Genomic DNA, 12,179 nt, shown 5'->3' with positions numbered 1-12,179 from the left:
AATCATTATAGTCCTAAATCCGTACAGAGCTGATCTCTTACGCCTCTATTGCCTACAACTGGAGAGGCTGTTTGTTTGTTTGTTTTTAACGTTTTCCTGCCCCAACTGGCAGGAAAAAAATATCATGCCGTAGGGAGAGGATTAGTATTTTATTAGACTTTCTCTTTGCTTGTTTTTAACTTTGGATTTTTAGTTTATTGGACTTTTTTGGAGGTTCTCTCTCCACCCTCTTTTCTCTCTCTGTTTCTCATCTTCCACCCCCCCCCACCACCCCATTTATGAGCCCAGGATACTTCCTTACACTGTAAGGAGAATGAATCCTCCTAGCGCCAGAGCTGCGGGTGCGTTTAATCCCCGCTGAGGATAGTTTGCGACATAACTACAGTGGGCGGAAGCGAATGTCAAGATGTCCATTCAGTTCAATGGTTCTGCCTTGCATCCTCTTAAAACCGCGTCATCATGGGCTCCAGCTGGCGACCAGCCTAAAGTGTATTGTATACCGCAATGGGGCAGGAGAAGCGACCAGGGAGTACCGGTATATGTGTAAACTCAGCACGGAAAAACGTTAAGGGAAAGGCTTGTTTTGCTGGAGGTCAGCTTGGAGTCTTGGGGTTTTTGAAACCGCGGTGAAGCCGGATCCGATGCACTTTTACTCGGGGGTAAATCACACCAAATCCAGTGTGACTCTCAAGTCACGCCTGCAAGGGATCTCAGCCACCTCCTCAGTCTGCTTAAATCGCCCTGTTAGGCTGATATTTTGTCCCCAAGCGGCACTTGCAAAGGAAGCCCCGCTAATTTATTTTCAAAGCAAAATAAAAAATAAATAAACGGGCACTTAACCGGCTTAGGGATCGGGCTATTAGAACTGGGAAATCCGCAGAGGTTTGATATTTATTTAAGGTTTGATATTTAATGCAATTAGGCCAGCTCTGTCTCCTCAAAAGTGAACCCCGGCTTATTCCCCGGGAACTGCGCAGGAAATGGCAGCCCTTGTGACAAGCAAAAAGAAAAAGAAAAAAGCTATGGGTCGTTTTTGCAGTAAAGGAAATTTAAGCAGTAACCCCGAGGCCTGAGGTCAATGGGACGTGTGTCCAAAACAAAGCATGGGCAGGATCGGGGAATATGCTGCATTTTTGCAAGGATGCGTTTAGACTAGTTTTGGCGCGATCCAGCCGAAGTGGATCATCTGAGGATCACTTGCTAAATTCTTGCCAAGGTGTCACTCCCCACGGGTTCTATTTCCCCCAAAGCGAGATGTAAGACTGTAGCTTCAAATTCTAGGAACTAGCCCCGTTTGTAGGGCTTCATTCGGCTGGAATCGCCCCGTCCTTACTTCTGTCCAAATCTAAATGAAAGGCCGTTTTTGGAAATCCCACTTTGGCCTACTTAAATCACTGAGACCTGGGCAAAACAAACCAATAAAAGCGTAGCTTGCAGATGCCGCTTTTAACCTTTCGGGGGCAGCCAGAAAAATCAGGTTTCCTCCCAAGTAAATTTTGTGATTGCGTTTATACTTGTAAACAGCTTAGATTGAAGCCACTTTGGCAAGTAAGAGGTAGACAAATCAATAAATAATAATAGACGTGTGGGCAAGCTGAACATTTGGTGAGGAAGAATTCGGGGAATTCATTCCCATTCATTGCAATTATCCTCCTCCTTCAGCCTTCTGCAGATAATGCATATATATTTAGAAGCAGCCTTAAAACTCAGTTTTGCCAACCCACCCTTAATTTGCTAAGAGGACCTTCCTTTAAAACGTCTAGAAGCCATCATTAAAACTATTAGCCTCATTTTCAGGAAATTCCTGTCTGGAAGCACCTTCTGAAAAATGAATTACAGGTTTTGAGTGTGTCGCCTTTCTTCGTTTCCTCTTTTATATTTACACCGGATCCTTCCTCCTCCCTGGTCCCTTTCCCTTCACAATTTGCCTTCCTGTTCTCAATGTAGCATTCGAGTTTGTTGCCCCTAAACTCAGACACTGGTGAGCATCAGCTACATGCATAATTTTGAAGTAGATGGCTGAGTCTGAAAGGCCCCCTTGAATGACACAGCAGCCATTCCACTTTTTGGAAGGACCTTACTTAAGGAAAAATGGGTTCTGTTGGAAGAGCTCACTTTCTAAGAGGCCAGGTGGATGTGATGTCCTCTCACATCTGCTTGGTTTCCCTGACTCTCCTTAGCCAGGACCTGTACAAAGACCACACAACCCACCAGTAACACAGTCAGTTCCAGAGGCCGATATTTTCCACCAAGGGAAGATATTTTAACCTGTAGCAGAAACCACGTGGAAGACAAACCTCCCCATTAGATCGGCCGTCTCTTAACAGGAGGCTAAACTAGATCCGGCTGTGTCCTGCTTCAGGTTATGAGTTGGGTGTCTTTTCCTGTTCTCTGAGCCCTGGATTTTTATGAAAGGGAACTCAAAGCTTTTCCCAAAGATGCACTTTCCACAAATCTGCATCAGATCCCTCACCCCTCCTCTTTCACCGTTTTTTACATTAAACCCCAGGAGCAACTAGCCTCCTTTTGCTCTCCAGCAGCAAAGCTGTAAATTCTGAATATTAAACGCAAAGGCAGATGCTGCATCCATTGAAAGGCGAAGGATGTAGGGGGTGGTTGGCTCTGTGTTTACCTTAAACCTACTTGCCCAGTCCCACTTTTTATGATCTGTAAGGAGGGTGTTTTGGGTGTGTTTTTTGTTAAAAGCGTTAGCATTGGACAAAGCAGACCAGCCGCCATAACCAGGGCCTGATCACAACAAGAGTATGGTCAAGGGACATTAATTCTCTGCAGAGAAAGGAAGTGAGGGTTTGAAATTTTGGAGATCATCAAGAGGAGAGAAATCGGATGCCCGTCCAAAGCAGCAGTCTGCAGGAAGGGATTTATGCAAGGACAAAAACATCAAGGACAAAAACAGCTTACATGTCTTATTGCATGGAGCCTCAAATATATAATGCTTGGGAGAGGGGTGGCAGATACAGAATTCATTTCTGAGGAGGTGTGTTCTTCCTAGGACAACTTTCTCCAGGGCTTTTTAAAGGAAAGCAGGAAAACTAGATAAGGGAAGTCTAGAATCTGGCATGAGTTCAGACTGGGCACAAATAGATGGACAACATGTTTTCTTCAGTATCCCCAGAAAGGCACCTAGACTGAGAATATAAGCATATTTATTTATATTCAATTCATTTGCTGATTAATCAATTAAAAGCGCTCTTAAAGCCAACGTTCTTTAACTGGCTTGCAGCCATAGTTTTAAGGATAATTGCTCCCCAGAGACAGGAACTGGACCCTAGCTGAGACCTAGAAACAAATTGTACTCTACTGGCTCTACTCAATTGACTTCAACTCCAGTTGTTCCTTTGGGAGGGCTGGGGGTGGAGGCGAAGGGAGGCTGAATGGCCTCTCTGGCATAATAGATTATCCACAAACAGCTTTCCCAGTGGAGTGGAGCAGCATGAATATGGGAAATATTGCAAGTGACAGTTCAGCTTAAAAAAAAATCCAGACCAGCAATCATGCTAGTTTACAGCAAAAAGATGGTCAAAAGTACCATGGCAGCTTTTAAAGCCAGGACAGGGAACTCCTAAGGCCCTCCAGATGTTGCTGGATGCCACCAGCCCCAGCCAGAATAGCCAATGGTCAGAGATAATGGGAGCTGTAATTCAGCAACATCTGGAGGGCCACAGGTTTTAAAGGCTAACATTGTTGTGCAATCTTTTAAAGGCAATAGCTTACTTTTATCAAATGCATAAGTTGGGCTGAGAGAGTGGTAGGTGTCTATATACAATGGAGGTGTCTATATACAGTGCCCATAGGTGTCTATATACAATGGAGAATTTAAAAAATCAGTTTAATGTGCTGATCCTGCATGTTTTTAACATTCCAGTCACCCTCTGCCATCCATTTTTTAAATTTCTAAACAGTGTTTCAATACTATCGAATCATAAAACATCAAGGCAACATACAAAGTTAAAACATGAAAGACCATTAAAACTAAATAAACTTCATGCTTCCATATCCACTTCAATAAACTTAAGAATTAATATAGGCTGTCCTTACAAGGTGGCCCCAAACCTATTTTTAGTGCCAGGGTTATATTGCTAGATCAGGTGAGCAATGTATTTGAGTGCAATAAGCTTGTAGAATAACTCATAGATTTATTTCATATTTGGGGGGTTAAAGGAGAAAGAAATATCAGAAATCTATTGAACATTGACAGCTCTTCTTTTAGAGAAAGAAAAGCAATTTTGAACATGCTCGAAGTGTTTCTTCCTTTACTTTGGTTGTCCCTTTTTTCCTTTCTAAATGGCTCAGAAGCAACTATTACTGTACTTTTAACCATGTTGCACCCTTGCAAAGCATTTGGCAGAATACTCCTAGTTTTCAGAAAATAGGCCTCCAGAAATTCCACCAAGTGATTCCATAATCTGGTATGAAGATGCCACAACGGAGAGAGAGTATATTAGCTGTTAACTAAATGACATCTTAGTCGAGCTTCAGTTAAGCGGAGATGCTTTCCGGAAGCATCGGGCTGGCCAGTACGCAACTAGCTCCGACATTGCTAACGTCGTATCCTCCAGATATTGTCTACTCCCGTCAGCCCCAGCCAGCATCAGCAAAGGCCAGGGATGATGGGAAGTGGATGCCAACGACATCTTGAAGCGCACCCATCAGCTGGCCATCCCCGGAATAGCCGGACTTTGAATCTGATGCTACTACCCTTCTTGGGTCCTTCCGTTTCATCTGCTGAGCGCTTCCCATTAAAAAGGCTCCGACCGTGTAGCGGCGGATGCCACAGGGGGACGTAATGTAGGGCAGCAGGGCTGGCAGCCAACTTTGAAGCCCTCTATGCTATTATTATTATTATTATTATTATTATTACTATTAATAATTTTCTGTACCGCTTAATGGTGACGTGTAATAAAGTGGGGGGGGGGCGCAGGGGAAATAAGGCCATTGAAATCAGAAGCTGGAAGGGATCCCAGGGTCATCTAGTCCAACCACAGGAGCTAACTTGTAGGGGCCCTCTGCCCCCCATAAAATATTTGAGGGAGCCCTCCCCCAGGTTTATGGGTATTGCAATTCAAATGGCGTGTGCGCGCCACTTCATGTGATCATAGAATCATAGAGCTGGTTGTGAGCATTAAACGCCCGTTTGCAGATAGTAAACTTAGGGACCAATGCAGGATTATGCAGCTGTTGCAACCTTGGCATTATCAGCCCCACGCTATAACCAACTGAGCTATCCAGGCTCAATGATCAATTATGTGGGGTGTGACTTGCCCCCCCCCCCGCGCGCCAATATTTATTCAAGTTGGCATCCCTGAGTCCAACTCCTGGCACGCTGGAATATTTTGCCCAACTTGTGGCCCGAACCCACGACCCTGAGATGACGAGTCTCATGCTCTCCCGAGTCTAAACCGCTTTCCCCAGTGTGGGTGGGTGGGTGGGAGGAATGGCGAGCAGCGTTTTCGCCGTCGGTGGAGACTGGCCACCCCTCGCTAAGCCCGGGCCCTGCTTTGTCCGCCCCTTGCAGGTGTGGTTCAAGAACAGGCGCGCCAAGTGGCGGAAGCGGGAGCGCAACCAGCAGATGGACCTGTGCAAGAGCGGCTACGTGCCGCAGTTCAGCGGCCTGATGCAGCCTTACGAGGAGGTGTACGCGGGCTACCCGTCCAACTACTGGCACGCCAAGAGCCTGGCGCCGGCGCCGCTCTCGTCCAAGAGCTTCACCTTCTTCAACTCCATGAGCCCGCTCTCGTCGGCGCAGTCCATGTTCTCGGCGCCCAGCACGCTGCCCTCCATGAGCATGCCGTCGTCCATGGGCCACTCGGCCGTGCCGGGCGTGCCCAACGCGGGCCTCAACAACCTGAGCGGCTCGTCGCTCAACACGGCCATGTCGTCGCCCGCCTGCCCCTACGGCCCGCCGGGATCGCCCTACAGCGTCTACCGGGACACTTGCAACTCCAGCTTGGCCAGCCTGAGGCTCAAGTCCAAGCAGCACTCGAACTTCGGCTACAGCGGCCTGCAGAGCCCCGGCTCCACCCTCAACGCCTGCCAGTACAACAGCTGACGGGCCGGCGCCTCCGCACAGGGACCGCGGCGGCTGCGCGAAGGGGCCCGAGGGAGCCCCGCAGGAGGAAGGGCGCGGCAGCGGCGGGGCGGCGACGACGGGAAAGGAGAGAGAGAGAGAGCGAGAGAGACGGGGGTTCAGACGACGCCCCAGCCCGGCCCTGAAACACGGGGATGAGTTGCAATGTATTTCGTTCTCCTCTGGATGATGCGGGTTTTGTATGCGTGTTTACTTGAACTTGCACAGGACTTCCTCTTCTAAGAGTCCACTTTATTCGAAGAAATACGGCGGGGAGGAGAGAGGGCGGGGGCGGGGGGGAGAAACCGCGCCAGCGAAGAAAGGCGCGGCTCGTGGGCGGGGTTTTTTGTGGTAGAGGGTGGGAGGAGGAAGGGGCGGGGTTTCCGGGGCGGGGTTTTGCTTGCTTTTCCGGCCGCTTCAGGAGAAGGGGCGGCGACTCTGGCGAGAGGGGGCGGGGCTTCGTGTCAATGGAAAGATGGGAACTCTCAACCGGAGCAAATGTCATCCTGACAAGGGTCAACCACTTCAGGGAGGTTCTGTTTATCTTTTCGCCTTTCCCTGCGCTTGGCCGTCGGGTGGGCGGCGTTGCTTTCCACGTGCATGAGTGACTCTCGATGGGGATGTGTTTCTTTAGCTGAAAACGATGGAGAGCCGGCCATGCCGAGCACTAAGCGGCTGGAAAGGTTCCTACCTCTCTCTCGTTTTATTCCCTCCCAAGACGGCAGTATCCCCCCCCCCCAACATCCCTCTTTAAATCGCATCCCTTTAAAAAGGAACTTTGCAGAACCCCCTCCCCAACCCTTCCCCTTTGCAAAAGTCTTACCCCTGATAATCAAATTATCGTTCATCCTTATTTAAATGGCTCTTTTTTTAATTAAGAAAGAATTCTCCTAGAGAATCTAGGGACAGAAATGTTTAAAATACGGAAAAGGACTATCCTGAAACGTCGATACTGCATCTTAAAAGGAAAGGAGTATAGTAATCTCGTGGATGGGGGAAATGTTTGAAAAAGTGACTTGCTTTTCCAGCTCTGAACAAAAAGCAAGGAGCCCAAACAAGAAATCTTAAAAAGGTGTTATGATGTAAATGTAGATAATACTAAAATGACTATGAAAATGATAAATATGATCTTAACTATTAATACGCATTAAAAACGCATATGAAGTTTTCCTGCAGACATATTTGTTGCTTCTTTCTGTCAATACTTATTACCTGTAGATGACAAAGAAACGTAATATAAAATGCACAAGGTACTTCTTTCCCAGTGTATTCCCACCTGTGGTAACCGTTACGCTGGATGTTTCAATAATGCTGTTGTGGAGGATGCAGTATATATATTGTTTTATAAGTTATGTTTTTGTGATTTTTTTCCAAAATTAAGAGCATGGGAATAATAATAATAAAAAACCTCTTCAAATGCTTTTGGTCTTCCTTTCTAGCTATATTAATGTCTAGATCCTCTAATCTAAAGAAAATATCCCAGAGGATATTTTGAATATTACATTCAGTACTGCAGTCTGGTAGTGGTGGGCTTTACCTCCTTTGTCTTCTTATATAATTAATGAGCCCAAAAATGTAAACATGCTGTGAGACCAAGTGAAAGAGTGGCCTGTGCATAAATTGATCAAGTATCACTATAACTTTGACATTGAACATTTACTTGCAATTGAGTCCCATGGCCTTCAGCGTGGGATTTGCCTCAAAGCCATTGAATTAGTCCCCTAATATTTAGTGCATAGATTCCAGTGATATTGTTTCCAAGATTATGATCTCAGTGCTACAATATTAAATACAGTACACTTAACTTTGAAGTGAACTACAATGAAATCAATAGATGATTTCCTGGTTGAAGTGATGGGGCTTGCCCTTAAAATCAGGGTCTTTCCCATGTACAGAGAAAGTACATGGGAGAAAGTAGAAAGAGAAAGAAAAGGAGCAGAGGGGCTTTTTGCTCCTCCATTTCTGGAAAATGGAAAGGGTTGGGGCTTTTTTTTCTTTTTTTTTCCTCCTTGTTAATAGAAAGTAAGCCCTACAATTTCCAAAGAGATGTCTCCAGCATCAGAGCTCCTGGCTGAAACCTGCAGTTTTGGGTAGAGACAGTCAGCAGGTTAATTAAGAGCTGAACATAGTTTTGATAAAGCCATCCAATGATGTGAACAATTTTTTTGTGTCAACCTTTTTGGCCAAATAAATCTTTAAAACAATCCAAGGCCAGTTTTCCAGAAAAAAAGTGAGAAGATTGTGGACAAGCAGCCATCCCTCTCTTGAACCTTTTCTGAGGGGGAGGATACACTCCCTTTTCCAACCTAACTGCAATACTCCTGGTGTATACCCCATAGACTTCCAACACCTTGATGGGGGAGAAAGATACTGGAGAAAAAGCACGGTACAACAGTAGGATTTTAATACTCCACTTTAGGCCAAGAACAGAACTGGATTCCCCGACACCCCCAATATAAACAGCTGAAAGCAAGCCTGCAATACTCAAGCAAATATTTAACCATGATTACAAAATAATCTTGTCAGAAATAAGTTCTGAGTGGAACTTGAGCTCAATGGGGCTTGCTCTTAGGCTGCAATCCTAAACACACTTTCCTGACATAAAGGTAAAGGGACCCCTGACCATTAGATCCAGTAGTGACCGACTCTGGGGTTGCACGCTCATCTCGCGTTATTGGCCGAGGGAGCCGGCGTATAGCTTCCAGGTCATGTAGCCAGCATGACAAAGCCGCTTCTGGCAAACCAGAGCAGCACATGGAAACGCCGTTTACCTTCCCGCTGTAGCGGTTCCTATTTATCTACTTGCATTTTTGACGTGCTTTCGAACTGCTAGGTTGGCAGGAGCTGGGACCAAGCAACGGGAGCTCACCCCGTCACAGGGATTCGAACCGCCGACCTTCTGATCAGCAAGCCCTAGGCTCAATGGTTTAACCACAGCGCCACCTGGGTCCTACCACAGCGCCACCTGGGTCCTGACATAGAGAACCTTTTATGGACTAGAATCCCCTTTTAAGCATTAGTTTTAGTTGCTTGAGATGTACACAACATGAATTCAAAGAGGGGTGATGGGACTGGAGAGGGGGGCAGGCAAATAGCCATGAAATGCAAAGGTGGCTGTACTGGTAGGTCTTTTGCTTTCCTGCACAGATCCCAAATCTATCCAAGATGAGAATAAAGTGACACATTCACAGGAACAGTAATGATAATTCTGATTTCTTCAATAGGGTTTGAGGAGCTCCCAATATATCTCTATAGCGTCATTTATTTTTACATATCAAAGCCATGCAGAGAAGGATAACACTACTGAGACTTGCTGATGGCATTGCTAGGAAAGGGGTTACTTAAAGCCACTAACAACCCAAGCCTAAGAATACTTTGAAGCCCTTTTGAAAACAATTAGACTTTCCTAGTAAATGCATTGGGTTGTGAATTGAAAAGTAGAGGAGAATCTTTCAAATCATCAAAGAAGGTCAAATTTACAACTATAACTGTGAGGTTAGGTAAACATGAACATCAGGAAACCCCCTTTATGGAACATTCTATCCTACGGTAAAACTAGATTTTCCCACACGCTGTGTTTTTTGCATTCTTTAAAAAAACACCACCTAGTTCACTGCAACAAACTGTATGAAAAGATTAGCTATTTTGGTGAGTATGTCATTTGCAGTAGCCATTGGAACTATTTTCAGTCTCACATTTTGAACATGATTGCTGGTTAAGTGGGGGGGGGGGGGAGAGAAATGACATGGGAAGTGATATGTGGAGAACTGCCATATTTTCTGCATAAATCTGTGTCCAAGATCTTAAGACTTCCGCCATGTTAACAGATCCACAGCCAGGAAAGTGGCCTCAATGTACTATTTCTGTGCAGAGATGCTCAAGTGATTGCTGCAAAACATCTCTCGAAGAGCTCTTTTCGCTTCGTTTATCTGGTGGTGTTATGGTGAAGTCAAAGAAAGGCAGCCTGAGAAGAGAGGAGAGGAAAAGCTTCCTGTAGGATACTAGCAAGGCATCAGATTAGGAAGTCAACCCTATCAACAGGGACTTATTTTTGAATAAATGCTCACATGAACCAAGATATTAATACATTTGTCCACTTCCACCTTGAAGCCAATAAATTTAGATGCAGCCCTATACCCATTTATGTGAGAGTACACCCATAGAACTCGATGGGATGTCGGGCAGATCCATACTACACATTAAAAGGACCTTCAGTGGACATTAAAAGCACATGACTTCTCTCAAGGAATCCTGGGAAGTGTAGTTTGTTGGTGCTAGGAACTGTAGCTCTGGGGGGAACTATGGTTCCCAGAATTCTTTGGGGGAAAGACATGTACTTTTAATGTGCATTCTAATTTTATTATCGGCCCATTTATTTTCTTCTTACACTAGACTGGCCATTGAGTGAGTCTAGGTTTCATTCTTCCTCTTTATTGTCCTTGTATCATATCATTATTATGCCTACTCAAAAGTAAGTCCCATTGAAATCAGAGGATTTTACTCTCAGGATTGCAGCCTAAATCATCTGGAGCTGTGTACAACTGTGTGTATTTTGATGCATATGGGAAGTCCAAAAGCAGGCAGGACCGGACATTATGCAAATTTAGTACATTTTGAATTTATTTCATTATTTTGCATAATTTACCTTGCCTCTGCTCCATGTGGGCACAACTGCCTAATTAATTAAAAGTCTGTTGAGTCTTCCTCAGGACTGAGATGTCTCTGTTCATATACCTTCCAAGTTTCATCTTTACATTAATTTGTTTTTTAAATCATTATATATATGTGATATATATATATGTGATATAGACCTCCCCATAGGATTTATAGACTTTCCTATAGGCAAAGTTCTCAGGGTCAGTAAGAGCAAATGCAGTCTTAGAAACATAAATCCATAGCAATGTAAGAGCAGAACAAAAAAAACCCACAATTACCCTAAAAAGAAAGAAAAAACATTAAGCTACTACACCTGCTTAACATTAATAGCTTCTAAACTTGACATGAGTCAACAGTGTGATGCAGCAGCTAAAAAAGCCAATGCAATTCTGGGCTGCATCAATAAGAGTATAGTGTCTAGATCAAGGGAAGTAATAGTACCACTGTATTCTGCTCTGGTCAGACCTCACCTGGAGTACTGTGTCCAGTTCTGGGCACCACAGTTCAAGAAGGATACTGACAAGCTGGAACGTGTCCAGAGGAGGGCAACCAAAATGGTCAAAGGCCTGGAAACAATGCCTTATGAGGAACGGCTTAGGGAACTGGGTCTATTTAGCCTGGAGAAGAGAAGGTTAAGGGGTGATATGATAGCCATGTTCAAATATATAAAAGGAAGTCATATAGAGGAGGGAGAAAGGTTGTTTTCTGCTGCTCCAGAGAAGCGGACACGGAGCAATGGATTCAAACTACAAGAAAGAAGATTCCACCTAAACATTAGGAAGAACTTCCTGACAGTAAGAGCTGTTTGGCAGTGGAATTTGCTGCCAAGAAGTGTGGTGGAGTCTCCTTCTTTGGAGGTCTTTAAGCAGAGGCTTGACAGACATATGTCAAGAATGCTTTGATGGTGTTTCCTGCTTGGCAGGGGGTTGGACTGGATGGCCCTTGTGGTCTCTTCCAACTCTATGATTCTATGACTCTGAGTCAAGTTTAACCAGGGTTTTGGCTAGCATCCGAATGAAAAGAGAGTAAGGTGCCAGCCAAATTTCAGAGGGGAGAGAATTCCAAAATCAATGTGCCGCTATGGAGACTTTGAGTCCTGCATAGTATATAGCTCCTGATTAGGCCTGGGTGGTATATCGATATATTGCCCCGGATCGGTATGTGGGGACAGATCGTGATGACAGCTACACTCAGTGGTATATTGCTGGTGAATCTGTCATCACACTTGCGTCCATCTGCCTCCAGCGCCCAGCGTGCTGAGGGAGAAACAAACTAGCTGGGCGCTGGAGGCAGAGAGACTCAAGGGGCGGCAGTTTCATCAGCAATATACTGGGAAGCCTCTGCTTCCCAGCTGAGAGATCCCTGACCCCACCTGGCTGCCGACTGAGCCCTCCCTCCAGTGGAAGGCAGCCAAGCAGTGTAGGGGCTCTTTGAT

General features: G+C 45.3%; 1 protein-coding gene across 2 annotated transcripts in view; it reads left to right on the top strand.

The window, feature by feature from the left end:
- The window catches only part of PITX1 (paired like homeodomain 1), a 43,571-nt gene extending 36,066 nt beyond the window's left edge, over window positions 1-7,505 (top strand). For both annotated transcript variants that reach the window (XM_088661923.1, XM_035108022.3), the window contains one exon: window positions 5,537-7,505. In XM_088661923.1, coding sequence (XP_088518049.1) covers window positions 5,537-6,070 — 534 coding nt within the window. In that variant the 3' untranslated portion in view covers window positions 6,071-7,505. The remainder of the gene's footprint in view (window positions 1-5,536) is intronic.
- Window positions 7,506-12,179: the final 4,674 nt, after the last annotated feature.

This window comes from Zootoca vivipara, chromosome 2 (genome assembly GCF_965207765.1).
Source record: "Zootoca vivipara chromosome 2, rZooViv2.hap1.1, whole genome shotgun sequence".
Classification (NCBI taxonomy): domain Eukaryota; kingdom Metazoa; phylum Chordata; class Lepidosauria; order Squamata; family Lacertidae; genus Zootoca; species Zootoca vivipara.
This window is presented reverse-complemented; position numbering and strand designations above follow the sequence as displayed.